This window comes from Diadema setosum, chromosome 8 (assembly GCF_964275005.1).
Source record: "Diadema setosum chromosome 8, eeDiaSeto1, whole genome shotgun sequence".
NCBI lineage: Eukaryota > Metazoa > Echinodermata > Echinoidea > Diadematoida > Diadematidae > Diadema > Diadema setosum.
The window spans coordinates 30,043,712-30,061,617 of NC_092692.1; the positions used below are offsets into that span (position 1 = coordinate 30,043,712).

At 38.8% G+C, this 17,906-nt stretch overlaps 1 protein-coding gene across 1 annotated transcript in view; it reads left to right on the forward strand.

Annotated features, from left to right (window-relative positions):
- LOC140231628 (WD repeat-containing protein 90-like) overlaps positions 1-17,906 on the forward strand; it is a 50,936-nt gene that overhangs the window by 21,315 nt on the left and 11,715 nt on the right. Inside the window, exons 19-34 of the mRNA XM_072311779.1 lie at positions 823-1,084; positions 2,370-2,537; positions 3,861-3,989; positions 4,774-4,904; positions 5,392-5,423; positions 6,280-6,402; positions 6,985-7,067; positions 7,805-8,044; positions 8,888-9,065; positions 10,413-10,616; positions 11,842-12,083; positions 13,033-13,177; positions 14,176-14,296; positions 15,192-15,369; positions 16,260-16,379; positions 17,276-17,465. Coding sequence (XP_072167880.1) covers positions 823-1,084; positions 2,370-2,537; positions 3,861-3,989; positions 4,774-4,904; positions 5,392-5,423; positions 6,280-6,402; positions 6,985-7,067; positions 7,805-8,044; positions 8,888-9,065; positions 10,413-10,616; positions 11,842-12,083; positions 13,033-13,177; positions 14,176-14,296; positions 15,192-15,369; positions 16,260-16,379; positions 17,276-17,465 — 2,546 coding nt within the window. The remainder of the gene's footprint in view (positions 1-822; positions 1,085-2,369; positions 2,538-3,860; positions 3,990-4,773; positions 4,905-5,391; positions 5,424-6,279; positions 6,403-6,984; positions 7,068-7,804; positions 8,045-8,887; positions 9,066-10,412; positions 10,617-11,841; positions 12,084-13,032; positions 13,178-14,175; positions 14,297-15,191; positions 15,370-16,259; positions 16,380-17,275; positions 17,466-17,906) is intronic.

Here is a 17,906-nt window from a genome sequence, read left to right on the forward strand (position 1 = left end):
ATTTCTGATTAGTACTTTCAATTTCTTTGTTTGGGATGGTCACTAACTTCCTGAGGTGATAATTTATAAACCATAATTAAAATGCAGAGGTTTGCCCATAGCAGTAACTTGCAAAGTCAGGTCCTAAGATTATCATATATAGATATTTATATACTTCACCATTCGGCCATAACGGAATTCGATATACAGTCCGACCTCTCTGATCCAGGAATTTGGCCAGATATGGGAGACTCAGTGTTTAATGCACGCAGCTGCCTCCCCAATTGTGATAGGCCTGCAAGTAGCCTATCGCAGGTAGCGTACACTGCTGTGATTTGGGGGTAGTAAATGTCTGGATGCATGATATTTAGATGAAAATTAGGTGTAAATATATGTTAATTATGTTTGGAATAATTATGTATTTAATATGAGTTTGTGTAGGAGTTTCGTTGAATTTGAAATCCGTATTTTCCCTGTAATTACTAGAATTGAAAAAGAAAAATCACGCCGAGATCGCATCCGTATAATAGAGAGATCCAGATAAAGGGAGGCTGGATAGGAGAAGTTGGACTGTACCAAAAGAAAACTGCCCTTCCTTAGGATTTCATAATAATGAGAGTTACCTGTACCAGTGCAAAGATAAAAATGAGCTAAAACATTGCTACTTTATTCACAATTACGAGTCTTCAGGATTTAAGAACAGTTAGCAAAGTAAAAGAACATGAAAAATACATTTTAGGTGCTGAGGTGCAAAATATTAATCATGCAAAGATCTCCCTTTGTGCAATGAGTAACATCTGTGATATTTTCAACGTAATGAGAATTGCTTGTTTACCGTCACAGCGACACGAAAGGCAAAATCACAGGACTCCTGTACTCTCCAGACGACAGACATCTGTACAGCGCCTCCTCCTCGGGGACTCTGGCGCTCTACGACGTGTCGGATGACAGTTACGCCACGAAGCGGATCCTGGGTAGCACGGTCGCCAAGGGCGACGGCTACGGACCCAGCGCCCTCTCGCTGAGTCCCGACGGAAGGTGGCTGGCCTTCGTGGGGCCATCGGAGTTCACGGTGACGGTGGCAGATGGGAGGACTCTGGACGAGGTGAGATTTCAGCCATTGCAGAATTCAGTCCGCAATCCACTGCGTCATAGATGTATTCAGAATCTCATCCACAGTTCCCGAGAAAATGCAGCTCTCATGGTTATTCAATCTAGCAACAATTTTGGAATAGGTGCTATATGCAAATCTTATGTGCAGTTTTTTTATATGGGCAATGGATTACACAAGCAGCTTGAAAATGTTTATGCATGGAGTTAAAGCATTCATGGTATACACAAAAGTTTTCCATTCTAGAGCATAAATCTGTATTAGTAGGTCTGGCTTTCATTTCATGTGAAAATGATCAAATTTCCATATACTTGCTCTCTTAAGCAATTACGACATCCATCCAAATAAAACCTAATTTGAGGAAAGTAAGCACTCAACACACTTGTGACAAACATGACACTTCAATTTTTTGCCAATTATGTGAAACTGTCTCACATTGTCAAGATGTACTCTTAAAGGGAAGATAAACCCAAAGAGCAATGTGGATTGAGTGAAAGCAGCAACATTAGTAGAACACATCAGTGAAAGTTTGAAGAAAATCGGACAATCGATGCAAAAGTTATGAATTTTTAAAGCTTTGGTGTTGGAACCGCTGGATGAGGAGACTACTAGAGGTTATGACGTATGAGAGGACAACAATACAAAGAAAATATAAAGGAAATTCAACAAAAATTCATTTTTCTAGCATTACGAAAGAACACTTGACTAACCGCTTCCAGAAAGCAGGGGGAATAATTGCTACCCTTAACATATGTCAGTATCAAGTTGACGGAATTTGTAATTTTCATGAAAAATTGATTTTTGTAGCATTTTCTTTATATTTTCTTTGTATTGTTGTCCACTCATACGTCATAACTTCTAGTAGTCTCCTCATCCAGCGGTTCCAACACCAAAACTTTAAAAATTCATAACTTTTGCATCGATTGTCCGATTTTCGTCAAACTTTCACTGATGGGTTCTACTAATGTTGCTGCTTTCACTCAATCCACATTGCTCTTAGGGTTTATCTTCCCTTTAAGACCTATTTGGAGAACCATGTGATATGGCGCAGGCATACCAGTTGCCAAAGCGACATTTCTAGTTTAGAAATGATATTTTCATGTGTTGTTGTTTCTGCATGTATTGTATATTCACAGTTCAAAATGATTTGCCAAGTTCGCAAAAATAAAACCACTGCAAAAAATTCAGTTTGCACAGTCTTTTTAAGAGGTTGCATTGCATTTCAAAGGCTTGAATGATGAGTTTAACTCATTTTTTTTCAAACTGCTTCCCACTACAGGTGCTGAAGATTGACATCTCCTCAATCACAGCAGACAGGGAGACAGCTGCCTTGGACATGGCCAGACGTGTCCACTTTGCTCCGGCCAAAACCAGGCAGCTCCTGGTGGCCACGTCGCAGAACAACCTCCTCCGACTGGACGCCGGCAGCGGGAGGCTCATCAATAAGGTGGGGAGGGGTGGGGTGGGTTGGGGTGGGTTGGGGTGGGGGCAAGAGGAAGGGGCTCAAGGGCAGTGTTTGTGGAGTATTGACCAGGCTGTGTTGATTGTGTTGATTGAACTTGATTGGTCAACCAATTAAAAATAAAGCCCTACATAAGGCACAAAAATACTAAATAACATGACATGGTGGAGGCATATAGAGCTCTAATTAACACAGGCGGTAGTATAACATCTTTCTTGAATTATTCACTTCTTGCATGTCTCTGAGTTTTATTCCTTAATATTATTTTCTCAGAATAAATTCATGGAACAACTTTGTCCTGTTCTGAAACACAGTATGACACAAAGTCAAAGTGAACTACTTGTGTACTTGCAAATGTATGATCACCAGGAGTTGTACTTGCCATGTCTTTAGCGAGTCATTTTTTTTTTTTTTTTTTGGTTGCAAATCGGGACTTCTTGATAATTTCATGAGTGTTAAATTGGTTATCAAGGAGTACAGCCACTGACAGAGAAATTGGGAAGTGCACACATCCATTCACGCAGTTGGCGCGACAAGACTTAGGCCTATTAACTCTTTATGCACCACAGTGTAATCCCCCTGTGTGCCACGTTATACTGAGACTGCAACGTAGTCGTGCTTTGGGAAAACATTCTGTTTTTCAAATCTATGTGACTTTTGTAGATTTGTATTACCCTGGACATGTAATGAGCAAAGTTGTAGAAAAAATGCCAGGCTTTCCTTTGATGTATGTTTATTGTATGACAAATCTATGATTTTTTTCCCCCTTTCAATTGACCGGTAGCTGCATTATTTAGAGGTGTGACTTTTGCACACGAAGCAGAGACAGAAGCTTAGAATTTACTCACAAATCCAGTAGGGAACACTGCTTGATAGTCAATCACCACATAAAATGCAAGCTATGTGTGACAGGAATAGGATCACGAGAAATGCTTTAATCGCACTGTGACATTTGATGATTTATCGATCGGTTTGGACGGGTTTGTGTGTTTGAGTAGAATATGCAACCTTGGCATGCTGTTGACTGAGTCGGGTGTGCAAACGTGGCACATAAAGAATTAAAACTGTATTATGGTGCACCTTGTTCATGTACTGAGTGTGTTTTTTTCCAGTACATTTCGTACCTGACATAGGGCATTCATGTCTGGATCAGAGTAAATATTTTGCATGTTGTTAAACTTTGCAAATAGCATGTGACTCGCAAAATTCTCAAAATAAAGACCTCACAAAATATATGGGGTATACAGGATTTAGAGGGTCTGTGTGATAGAACACAGGCTTTTATATTGCCATGTTTTCCTTCAACAGGTGTCAAGCATTCACAGGTCAGGGCTGACCGGTATGGACGTGTGTCAAGACTGCCGTCACATGGCCACAGCAGGAGACAGGGTTATCAAGGTGTGGGACTACCACATGAGACTTGACCTCAACTTCCAGGTAACGGAATCGTCATTTAGAGAGTTGTGCTGGCTGTGTTGTGCAGGTTCAGTGGTACAGGTCATGTCAACCTTCTCTTAATTGCCTTTGTGCATCTCTTAAGACATTTCTTTTCAACTTTTTATTGCTTTCTCATTTAATGTAAACTCCTATTCATCGTTTCAATTCATGTTATGACACAAAATAGATATGTCCACAATTATCACAAAGTGGATCTTAAAGGAAAGTACCTTGAAAAGGTATGTAATTAATTGGAATATTCAGCAAAGTGAATAAACTGCTTTAGAAAGGATAAAAGCTGCAGAAGCTACAAACATGCTCAGAATTAAATCCAGCCAGCCCAGTCCATCCCCAAGCTCCTTGAAAGAAATGATACATGTAACCCCCCCCCCCCCCGTATATATACACTTACAAACAGGATCTTCTGTGTGCTCCCCTCAATTATCCCCATCTCTTTCAACCAAGTTGTTGGTTGTTTGAGTTGGTTCTGTCATATTTCAGACTGTTATTCAAGATGGACCTATTAAGTGTTGGTTCTGTCATTTATTTCATGATAGACTTTTGTTTTATCTTTACTCATAATTCATTGCATTTACTTTTGTAGCTAGGTTCTATGTTTCAAATTGTATTTGGATAATTTTGATATTGTTTTGTCCAGTGATTTCTACTGTATTTGGTTGTGGTGCTTAAATAAGAGAAATAAATTTGAATACAAAACTTAGATTCAACTTCAAGTAGAGTTGTGACTGATGCGGAACTGATTTGACGTTCTTCCATGATGCAGGTTTTCATTGGTCACTCTGACGTGATACAACAGGTTCTCTTCACCCCCGATGGAATGAACCTCATCTCCGTTGGTGATGCCATCTTCATCTGGGATTTCTTTGGAGCCAATCAGGTTCCCTCGTCCCTCAGGTGGGTGGGACTTCATCCAGATTTTTCTTGCAGTCTTAAAGTAACAAAACTTCTGTCTGTATTGACGCAATCGTATATAGATGGCGCATTAGAGATGTTTTTGTTAATTCATGTGGATTGCTCAGATACTTGTATCTGTTCTATGTGGCTTGCTGTCATTGTACTTTCTACAAAACAACTTAAAAAAAAAAAAGTCATATCAAGCAGATATTATTAAATAGAAGAATATACAAACAAACGAAACACTTTAATTGTACACAATATTGAGAAAGTGATACTTCAAGCCCAGCAAACAAATGATGACATAGATTTGCACAACATTGCTGGTCAATGTTGCAGAAAGAAATTGCAAAGTCTTAGCCAAATACTCTTGTCATAATTGTTCAGTGTTGCAGAAAGATATTGCTAAGTGTTAGCCAGATACCCTTGTAACAATTGTTATTTCTTATAGTAATTGTGAGATATTTTCCTCTTGCTTTTTTTTCAGTGAATCTGTAGTATCGGCCCTGAAATCAACAAGTAAGTTTTATATTCATTGTTATTTCACCCCATGTGTTATTTCAAATTTAAAAGAATATATCTGTTTAGCAAATTCAATAATGACTAGATTACCCATAACATTGTATAATATGATGCTATAAGATACCATTTTGCTGTAGTGTACACATGAATGTAGTAATGAAAATTTCAATACTTGTAGATCATTACATCACCAGTAACTGTGGTCTTCAATAGGCTTATATTTTTCTTCTTATTTATGGGAAAAAGTGGTTTTTCACCAACAACTAGAGATTATTAGGTAATTGAGTGCAGAAATCAATTTTGTCCTTTGACAAGGAGAATGCATGTCTGAATATTTATGTATATAGTCACTTTTTCCCTTGATAGCACACAACGGGGAGTGAAGTTACGATATGCAATATTAAATGACCCTAATCACATCATAAAGCAGAGAGTACTGTAGACTAATTTGAGACAGGCTGAATCATATTTTGATGACCACATTTCAGGTAAATGAGCTGAGAGTTGTATTTCTGTTTATAGAATTTGTACAGAGCTACATGTATCTACTGATAAAGCAGAAGTTCTTTGTTTGTAAATTGAATTACATGTTTAGGAACTGTTGTAGTTCAGTGGATAATACCAAGGACCATAAATCATGAGGCCCCTGGTTCAAGTCCCCTGGTTGCATCAGTTGTGCCCCTAGACAAGGCACTTTATCCTTGTTGCCCAGTTTATCAGGGAAAATTTAGAGCAGTCTGTCAGGTGGTTGCTTGCTTACAAGCACTCACTTCTTCCAAAGCAACCATATGAAACAAGTCAGGGTTAAATGAAATTAATTCTCTGTAAAACCCTTGATATCACTGCTTCGAAGGGGCTTCCCCAAAACGTCCTGTCAGTTTGGATGTGAGCACCAGCCTGTCACCACGGCAACGGGTCCCCAAGCCAACCACACCCACTCAGCTGGCAGACATCAGCAGCTTACGACACAAGGACGGTGAGAGAACCAAGCTTCACAGACTCCTGCAATTGTCATGTGCACTCCAGATTTTAGACAAAGACATTTTATTATGCCATACTTTGATGGGCTAGTTTCACAGCCACTTCAGTGCAAGCATGCATTGTCTTTATTTTACCATGCGAAAATTGAAACAACTTGGTTCCATACCACAGAGTGCTATTTGTATGGTTTGACTGTAAATTCATTGATTAAGCAATTGAAATACATGGCTAATTACTATGACTTCAACACCAGAATAGATATAGCAAATCAAAGGACAAGTATTGGGTTTGAATGTGTTTTCTTCAACATTCTGTTGGGCAGTGTTGGATGATATTTATGCAAAAATGTAGCTAGCAAGGTTAATTACAATCATTAAAGTCCAGTTGAATACATGAAGAAAAACTTTATCTTGTTATGCATTTCTATCTTGTTGAATTATTTCATTTTTCATAAACATATATAATCATGAATGTAATTTGAATTTGTTATTTGTCTGTATGTTTTCTAATCACTTGCTTTGTGTAATCTCTGTTCTAAGTTGAATATTCTCTATTCTATGCTCTTGTCTTTTGCCAGAAGGAATATCTGAGTCAGGAGAAGAGATTCTGATTGGTCCAGAGTTGGAGAGTCGGAGTGAAGTGTCCAGCTTGTCTGATGAGGTAGGGAAAAAAGTTGAAAAAAAATCTAATAGATAGGTTATGTGGGTCATTCGATTAGACCAAGAAATACAAAGTCATATTAAAGGGATGATATAGTTTGGGTTGATATATGGATTGAGATTTAACCTTTTGCGAGATAATTAGAAACCACTTACAAAAAATATCAAAGAGCATACAATTCTAAGAGGAATTCAAAGTTTATTTGGTTAAAATTGCTGAATCCATGGTGAATTTGATGAATCCCCATCTCAACCAAAGCTACACTATGCCTATTCCAGTCATTACAAAGGAATTTCTTCTTATTATTATTATTATCATTATTATTATTGTTGTTGTTTTTGTTGTTGTTATTATTATTATATTATTATTATTATTATTATTATTATTATTATTATTATTATCATTATTATTATTATTATTATTATTATTATTATTATTATTATTATTATTATTATTATTATTATTATTATTATTATTATTATTATTATTATTATTATTATTATTATTATTATTATTATTATTGTTGTTGTTGTTGTTGTTTTTGTTGTTGTTATTATTGTATTATTATTATTTTTATTATTATTATTATTATTATTATTATTATTATTATTATCATTATTATTATTATGATCATCATCATCATCATCATCATCATCACTATTCATATTGTTATTCATATTATTATTGTTATTATTGTTATCACCATCATCAACAACATCATTTCCTCCCACATGAAGGAGGCAGATGCGATTCCAGAGACTCTAGGCCGAAGCCAGCGGACACAGACCCACCGGAGACCAAGCCCTGAAGCATCTCGTCCAGGCGGGGCCGGAAGAGAGGAAGACCAAACCAGGGCCCCCTCTGTTGGGGCTACTAGGGGTTCAGGACCCCGCCAGCAGCAGCAGAGACCATCCCACGACAGACCCCGCTGCCGCAGCCATTTTGTCGCCCGGCCAAACTCGTCTAAACTTGCACAGGTACTTCTGTACTTGAACGCTTGGCTGTTAATTCTTTCAGTGCCAGTAGTGCCAGTTGGTTTGTGTGTGTGTGTGTGTGTGTTATAATTCAAGTAAGAACGTAGTTATACAGTATTTTTGGAGGAAAAATGCTGTCATTCGCAGGTAGTGTACAAGAGGAGTTTTAGAAATTGTACTGGCTTTTTGAGTGTTTTGAGACAGCGGAAAATCTTTCAAGATATTCAGAAACCGAAACTCAGTCCAGAGATCACAGGACAAAGCAAGAAATTTTTAATTCCTAGGATCATGACACTGAGATGCAAAAACCCTTTCCGTGTGCAAATATAAACTGTATGGAACAATCTTTGTGGGGATGCTCCTAATGCACAGGTATACACAGTTTTGAAAAGACTTTGATGCCGGAAAAGAGGAGCCAATTTAATATAGGTATTAACCCGGACACCAGCACATGATCCAGCTATTTTGAAGAGGAAACAAGAGACTGAACTGAATACAGAGGCATAACATGCCTGCATTCAGGATCCACCATAGGTAGAGTTTGACATTAGTGGTGGCCTGGTTGCCCGGGGCCACTAAAAATTGGTGTTGGACCACCAAATTTATCTTTTGGTGGTCCAATAGGGCAACTACGATTCAAAATTAAATTCTGCTTTTGCTTTTATTTCTTGTTACTTTATGTCTTTTTTTTTTGTGGCCACTGAAAATTCAGATTTAAAGATTTTAGTGGCCAGAACGAGCCACTAGACAAAATAGTTATTGTCGAGCCCTGCTGTAGGTATCCATGGGTATGAATGTTGCTCATGAAGTTGTATTTGCTTGTCAATTTCTCCGTGATGCATCCAGCGGCGGTACATAGCTCCAGCCGACCAGGCCGGCCTGAGACTGAAGCGGGTGCTGGGCTACAACGGCAACGGGCGGGGCAACGTGGTCTGGCACCCTGACTCCGGTCTCTTCGCTTACACCTGCGGCTCCATCCTCGTCTTGGAGGACCTGGATACCAGTAGCCAGACTCATCTCCTAGGTGAGAGGAAGATGCTGCTATTCTCTCTATCTCCCCCCCCCCCCCCCTCTGTTTTAGACTCTCATTCTCATTCATGTGTTCTGTTCTCCATGTACTATTGTATATGCCATATATTTAGCGAGTCTATTTTTTTTTTTTTTTGCTATGGGGACTTCCTGACGATCCTTAGATTTCATGAGTGGTTGAATTTGCGATCGTGGAGTACAGGGCTCTTCAGAAATAAAAGTTGTGTACTATGACCCAAATTATTTTACACCTTTGATCTTAAAATACCCGAAAACAACTCTATGTCCTGGCAAATTGCATCAGCCGGAGAATTTTCTTGGTAAAACCTTTAGATACATTGCAAGCAAATTTCATGGTGTTGAAGATGAATTTTGATACCTTCTGCGAACTGTGTTTTACCTTTAAGATTTTGATATTCAGTGACGGCACCAAAATACATGTGCCATTGTTGTTTAAGTCTGACCTGGCAAAAGCAGCTCTTTGCAAAACTGCTCCACAATCTGCGGTTTAGGTGCAGATGAGATCTGTGTAGTAAGTCCAAAGTTTGGAGTATAGAGTGGTCATTAAACTTCCCATGAACTTTATGTTTTCGGTTTCATTTCTATTCACAACAGAGTTATGAGGTATATTTATTTTGGCCTTAAGTAATCAATTTCCCATAAGATACTGACAACAGTGATCAGTTACTGATACTGTAATCAGGGTCATTAGCATCTATGTCATTGCTACGCACACACTTATAATCTAATGCTACTACAGACGCTGCTGACAATGATGATTATGATAGTTAATATGAGTGAGTAATAGCTGTAGATATTGATTAGATATTAGTTTTTGGTCATCACTTAATACTGCAAGCATTATGATGATTGTCATCATTGTGATCATTACCATTGCCAGTAGTACTACAGTTACAACTGCAATTGTAAATACTACTACCATCACTGGTAAAACATGCATTCCCATATCAGAGGTTAACACAGACTTTTTTCTTTGATGGCCCTTTCAGGCCACTATGACTTTTCAATCTGAAATTTTAATGGCCCAAAATAAAGCAAATGTAACATTTCATGATGTATCTTAGTTGCCTGGTCGGCAACCAAAATGCAACCATTTTAAAAATCTAGTGGCCCGACATTAATTTTTAGGGGCCCTGGGGCACTGGGCTACTGCTAATGTTGTGCCCTGCCTATATAAATAGCAAATCCTGCATCATTTTTTTTTTCCTCAAATAATGACCATTGGTTACATTGAGACCATGGCAACAGTGACCTAAATTCCGGATGATAGTAATTCAAACATTACTGTCCTCACCCCTCCTCCCTTCGGCTTGGGTCAAAGGTCACGTGGAAGAGATCTCCACCCTGGCCCTACAGCACGATGCCCAGGTCCTGGCCTCGGCCTCTGGGTCCAGCGGCCTCGCCTCCAGCCAGATCTGTCTGTGGGACCTGCAGGGGGGCATCTGCCTCAAGACGCTGTCCTACCACGAGCACGGCATCGTGGCAATGGAGTTCTCGCGGGACGACAGGTTCCTTGTGTCAGTTGGTATGTCCTCAGATTCCCTTTTCCCCAAAAAACTAGGTATTAAAAAAAAATAATCAAAAATCAATGTTTTGGCTTCAGGATTAGTGAAAGATTAGAGTAACTTTCCTTTGTGCAAAAAAAAATATGTGTTTGTCTGTAAGTGCAGTTCACGAATAAAGCAAAGATCTTGCCCATAATTGTTTGAAATTCTTCTTTCATATCATGAGCTATGTTTCTGGACATGTACAGTGGCTTTTTATAGCAGATGATGTGAATAAAATGTTGATGCCGTGAGGAATGTTCCTTCCAATTACCACTTACAAAGGATGAGATGTACATTGCCAGTGAAAACGACTATGTTGATGCATTCCCAATGGGTATGAGTCAATTTGACCTTTAGTTTTGTTATGCTCCAATGTCCTGCTCTTTTCACATTCATCTCAGGTGAATGGGATTGAAATCCTGCCAGATTTGTCTTTGTAATCTATTTACTGAAGACCCAGTGATCACAAATGAACTGTTGGCTATATGGCAGGTTATGAAATGCACCTCAACTTTCCACTCCACATTGCTCCACTATGTATCTTGACCTTGACAAACCTAGAAGTAGGGAAAGCTAAACTGAAGAAAAATTTTCGTGTCTAATTTGCCAGACTTGGAGGTTGTTCATCTAAAGATGAAATATTCCACATTTATACCCTTTATAGCAAAAATATGTGTAGCAATTTAGAGCATTCAGAAGTGTAGGCTTCGATTGTAAAATGAAAGTGTGTTTTAAATACCAGACAAAAACAGACAAACAAACGAACGTAAGCTAACCAAGAAAATCAACCAAATCAATCCAAAAAGTTCATTGAACTTGACTTACTTGACTTAAGTCGGGTAGTATTCCTGAGATCAATGGATGATGTCTCTTCTGTACTCTTTGACCAAGTTTATATTCCCTATGTCCTTTGTGTTGTGGAGTCTAGTGTCTGCCCTAAGTGTATCTACATATGTATGTCAAGGCCGTCCGCACCTAACTCTCTCATGTGGTATAGTTCCCATGGTAAGACTGAATGTAATGTTAGCTCAGGGTGTCTTTAGGTTTGTTCAGCAAGCCTCGCCCTCCTCTGTGCTACTTTGGAGTTGGCTTATGGTAAGTTCCTGTAAAGATCCAAATTTGTGATCCTCATGTTGTATTGGTTGATGTTAAGAACCATATTGAACTATTGTTTTTTCATTGAACATATTTAAAAAAAATCAGGAGACTACCGGGACTGCAGTGTGGTGGTGTGGAGCACCCAGGACTACGTTTTGCTGGCGGCGTCACGGACGGCGCTGCCGGTGCACCAACTGCTCTGGGACCCCTACACCGCCAACGAGTTTGCCACGGTGGGCGAGGCGGGCACCATGCTGTTCTGGCTGCTGGATGAGAGCCAGGGGAAGGTTGCCCTCAATGTCCACGAGGCGGCTGTTCCCCAGGACCTGATGGATCAGAGGAGCATGGTATGTCTCTCTCTCTATCTATCTATCCATCTATCTATCTATCCATCCATCTGTCTATCTATCTATCTATCTATCTATCTATCTATCTATCTATCTATCTCTTTAATAGTTTAAAGGCTGGTCATTACCATCGACTACATTAACGCTCGTAATGACTATAATGATTGTAAGAACAGTCAACTCAGTTGAAATTATGATAATGTCATATTGTGATAACAAGAGCAACAGTGATACGGATGATAATAATGATACCGTATTGATGATGATGTTGATAATAATAGTACAATGTAGTAATGATGATGATATGATACTGATTATACTACTACCAGCTCTAAAATTACTACTGCTGCTACTACACTGTACTACAAATAGAATTGATTATGACGACAGTGATAGTAATGGTAATGATGATATGATATTAATCAGTACAGTAATGATAGTAATTAATATGATGATGCTAATCATACTACCACTCCTACTGCTACCATTACTACTACTGCTAATAAACTTGATTATGATAATAATAACAGTAAAAGAAATGACAATGATAGTGAAATACATTGTAGATTCTGGTAACATGGCATGTCTGTCAGACAATGAAACGCCTGATGCAGAAAGAGAGTCCCTGTATGTCGCTTCTTATGAGAAGTGCATATACAAGAACTTGTCCCTAAAATACTGTTAAGTTGGTTAAACTATATATTTAGCCTCTTGCGACTGATTGACAAATTGCTCTTCATCTACATGAATAAGCACCGATTATTCATTATATCAGTAATAGCCATGATAAGAATTATGGGCATACATGTTCGGGTTGGACTTGAACCAACAATAATAATAACTGGCTATCGGGCAGAAGCTTGCTAGTCGAGTGGATGTGATGCCTGTCTAGTGATCAGGAGGTCGTTGATTAGTTGGTTTGTGCTTTTGTGTTTCCTCCCAACCGTAGATCCTTGGAGATGTTGCCTTCACCAGCCTAGCTTATGGGGGCGACAGCGTGCTCTACGTGGGCAGCACCACGGGGGTTCTGTCGGCCTGGGACACACGCCACAACTCCTGCTTCCTACACTGGGATGCTGACACGGCAGAAATAGGTGAGTGAGGAGCAGTGTGAGAGTGTCCCACTAAATATCTTCTCAGAACATCTTTCTTTATCTTACCCTTATCTTTTTATCTTCGAGTGCGCCTCAAGCGTTTCATTTGATGGATTTGGCACAATATATATTGGAACTATTATTATCATTGTTATGATATAAATTGTCATCCCCATCTTATTGCCTCACAGGGCACCCATGGATTTGACTGTTATTTGCTGTGTTATTCTTTTTCATTTTTGTACAGTTTTCGTTTATGCAAGCACAAATATAACAACAAACAAATTTCAAACTGTCTTGAGGCAAGGAAGACAAGATTGTATGTAATATGTGCATGTAAAATGGCAACAGCCCACGCAAAGGCTTTGATGTGGTGTTAGCCCACGCAAAGGCTTTGATGTGGTTATACAATGAGTGTGTTGCATTTCAGGAATTCATGCTGAGATTTTTAGCTAGTTTATCTTTGCCAGAACATTTTACTATTAGCTTTATGCTGAGAAGAGGTAATACTCTAGTGTGGATTTTGCACGTATGATATGACCATACCGTTGTATTTGGTGTCTCGTTAAACAGTGAGTTGAGATAAGCCAGGATTGAATCAGTAGACAGATCTTGTTGAGGACTAAGAACATGTCTCTTGTTTCAAAAGACTCAAGCTTTCTTATGTTAATGATCTTCTTGAAAGACATGTGACTGTAATTACAAAAGATTGACTTTGGACGGTATTTTCTTTGAAAAAAGAAAAAAAAAAGAAAAAAGAAATTGAAGTGGTTAACTAGATTTTCAATTACTGGTGTGAAGTATTACTATGTTCTGTATGAATAAGTTTGTATCAGGACCATTTTTCATCAATGATGTCTTGTATAAGCATAGAAATTTATATTAATAGTAATTTTCTATTATGTGATGCCTGTTGTGGAAATCACGGCAATGAGAATCACAGTAATATCCAGCATTTATATGAGTGAAATTTCGTCTTTGATTTTTGTCTACACAAGTGGTCATCGTGAGCAAGTTTGGCAGCAGCCGGCTGATCACTGGAGGGGCCTCACGCCAGCTGCGCCTCTGGTCAGTCCACGGGATGGGGGAGCTGAGATTGACCGCTGGTTACAGCAGCAGGTGAGGGAAAAAGACCGACTACTTTAAAATACCATCGACATTCGTTGTGGTGTAGTGGACAGAGGTAGGGGACGTTAATCTCAAAGGGGGTTGGTTACTCTAGGAGGAGAACGTACATTAAGATATGATTACAATCTTTTCTTCTTCTTTTTTTGTGACTCTACTGTATCTGTGACATTGATGACAATAAAGGCAACCTTTCAATAACTTTAAAAAAAAAGACATCAATGATTCTTGTGTCAGGTTTTATTTATAACTGATTGATAATTGATGTTTATTTATGTCAATGAAGTTCAGTTAGTCAATTATTTGATAATTTTATATTACAATAGCTAGGAAATAAAAGTTGCTAGGGCCAGTGTCTTTGTAAAAAAAAAGAAGAAGAATAGATTAAACAATTGTAAAAACAAAAAGTAATATTGAATAAAGATTAACACCTAGATGCAATGTCTCATAGTTATCCTGTATTCAATATCACAGTATCATAATTCTGACCTGGTTGCTCTGACCTGGTATTAGTGATTTGAAATTGTAGTGATGCTGTGTTTGAATCCTGTGCCTGCCTGTCCACTAAATAGGGTACTATCTGCGATAGAAACATTTGATCTGGAAGTCAACTGTTTGATATTCATCACTGATGTTGACAAGGGTGCTGGTATAAAAGACTTCTAATTGTTTCACTGTAGCCTTGCCACAAAAACAGCAACAGAATTTAAAAAATAAAAGATAAAATTGAAAATTACTAGAGAAAAATATGAGAAAAGACAAAATAAAGAGGAGCGTAATGGTGAGATCCATGATCAAGCTTTGTTGCTTGTTAATACTTGGGATTCACTCTGGATGGAACATACATGTAAGATTCTGACTAATTCCACCATGTCTTTTTGACCACTAGTGGGCCAGGCAATGGTCTGACCATGGAGGATGAAATGACCCTGGACGGTGCAATAGCCTCGGCCCAGTTTGACCACACCATGGACGTAGGAGTGGTGGCCACCGCAGAAGGGACGTTGTGGTACGTCAACTGGGTGGACAGGACATCTGTGAGACTGGTGTCATCCCACAGTTCTGTGGTAAGTGCGTGCAGAGTGGTGATCAGTTTTACGTCAACTCACATTTGATGCTGATATTTCTCTTTTTTTTTGGGGGGGGGGGGCGGTCCCGGGTTACACATGAGAGAAAATGTGTCATTTAATTGATGATTCTAGTGAAAGTAGTCACTCAAATTAAAATTTTGTAGGACAATGTTTGACAAAACTTCAATGATATCTCAAATTAGAATCACAAATTCAAATTCTACACCAGAGGTGAATTCTAGTGAAGTGAAATCACTCAAATCATGATTAGGATTCTTGTGTGTTTGGCTTGACCATTTAAAATATTGTTTGGGAGGTGGAGCGTGCGTGACTTTCCAACGACTTACGCCGATTAACTATGCGCCACACACATATAAATAGTTTGTACTGCCTGTTGATGCATAGCTGCAGTGTAGTGAGAAAAATTTTGTAGTGTATGCTAAACATGCAGGTTTTGATTGACAGGGCACAGAAGGATTAGGCTGCTTCTCCTTTCAAGAATTCACATTCAGATGGCAGTTTCCGAGGTGGGATGTGTATGGTGAGATCATTAAAATTAGGCATTACGATGAATCATCATTTTAGTCTTCATTCCAATAATAATTTTCTTCTTGTGCGTACCTGCTCTCAGTCTATGTACTCTTTATGGTCATTTACTTTCTTCACAGCACATTCTTGTCTTTTGAGCTCAGAAAAGGAATAGACGTATTAATGGACTCATTTTCATACAATCAAAACTTCTGTATTCTAAATGAATGCAGTAACTGTATAATCGGTGAATCAAAATGAACCTCATATTATTTATAAAACAGAACACAATATTATTTGATTTTGTGAAAGGAATGTATCACCGTAATCATATTCTATGATCTCTTGGATACGATCAGGTGAATGACATAGCGTTTGACACTGGCGACCTGTTTGCTACCTGTTGCCGTGACGGCAGTCTCAACATCTACTCCTTGGCTGACATGGAGCGCACCTTACAGTTTCAGGTGCTTGACCAGGTGAGTCGGGAAATGTGTTGAAGTTTGCCACAAGGAGCAGATTGATGCCTGATGTTACATTTAGATAATAGTTATAATAGTGACAAAAACAATGATTATAGTAATAAAAGTTGTAATGGTTATAGTTAGTGAATATAAATATGATAATTCCAAATTGGGCCCAATTTTTCGAATTTTCATCTTCTTGAAAATGCATTCTCGAATTTTTTTTTTCACCAAACTTGGCAGGCACTATCACTTGGGTGACAGAATATATATTTATACAAATTGGCACAATACCCCCACCCCCCACCCCCAAGGGAGACCCCAGAACCACCAAATTAGAGTAACAGTAACAAAATTATAATAATAATGAAAAAAAAAAGATTTTATGAGCAAATACATTAGGGAAAAATAATATACTTTCAAGCTTATTCATGGTAGATCTTGGGTGGCCCCATTGGGGCTGGAAACAAATTGGGGCCATTTTTTGCATTCGATCCTCTTCATTAAAATGTATGGTCAAATTTTCTACATTCTTGGCAGATATTTCTGCCAGTGTGATAGAATATACAAATGAACACCATGCCCCAAGAGGCCCTCAAAGATGCTCCCCCCCCCCCCCAGTTTTGTATGTTCTTAGGTAGTAATCTGCAAGAATGCATTGAAGATGAACTTGCAATACTCGGGAGAGTGCTAGACCTCCAGGTTTCCTGCTTTTTTGTTTGTTTGTTTTTCACATGAGAAATAATCATGTACATGTAGTTTCCTTATTTATTATCTTTAGCTGCCAGGACCCAGTTGAAGCTCTGATAAGAGTGATGTTGGCAGCTGGACCTTCCCATGCTTTTTGTTGTCATTGTTTTCGTTTTGGTCATGTTGTCCTCTATGTAAAGGTGTGTGTATTCTTCCCACAGAGCTGCAACTGCATAGCATTCGGACCGGAGCAGCCCAGTCTGGCACAACTGGGGACCGCAGCGTCATCTCCGATCGCGGCGGGGTACAGTGATGGGACGGTCCGTCTCTTCGACATGTCGCAGTGTGAGATGACGATGAAGATGCAGCCCCACGCGCATCCAGTGACGGCCATCGCTTTCTCCGTGAATGGTGAGACCAGTTTTTCTTTCAAATTGATGGAAGATGGTTACTGTTAGCCTGCAATAACAAATCGGCTTTTTCAATTCATCATCATGGTTCAACATATATGCTTTGCAGGGTACAAGTAGGGACCTCATTTACATCCCTGGGCACAATTTTGCATTTAAGCAGTAGGAGGAAGAGATTTTCTATCCTTATGGATAGAACATAGAACACAAAGAACAACAGTATTGCCAAAGTCTACAAAGAAACAAAAACAATTTGCATTTTTGCTTGAAAATCCCTTGATAGATGGAATTTGAAGACTCACGTCTCCTGTTTCATTACCTAATGCCCTCTTTGGATGAAATATTGTATGAAATGTGAAACATTACACCAGGGAATTTTTTGCAAAAGAAGTCTACTGTCCATGTTGAGTGGGTTGGCAAATGAGGACGAGAAATTCCCAAG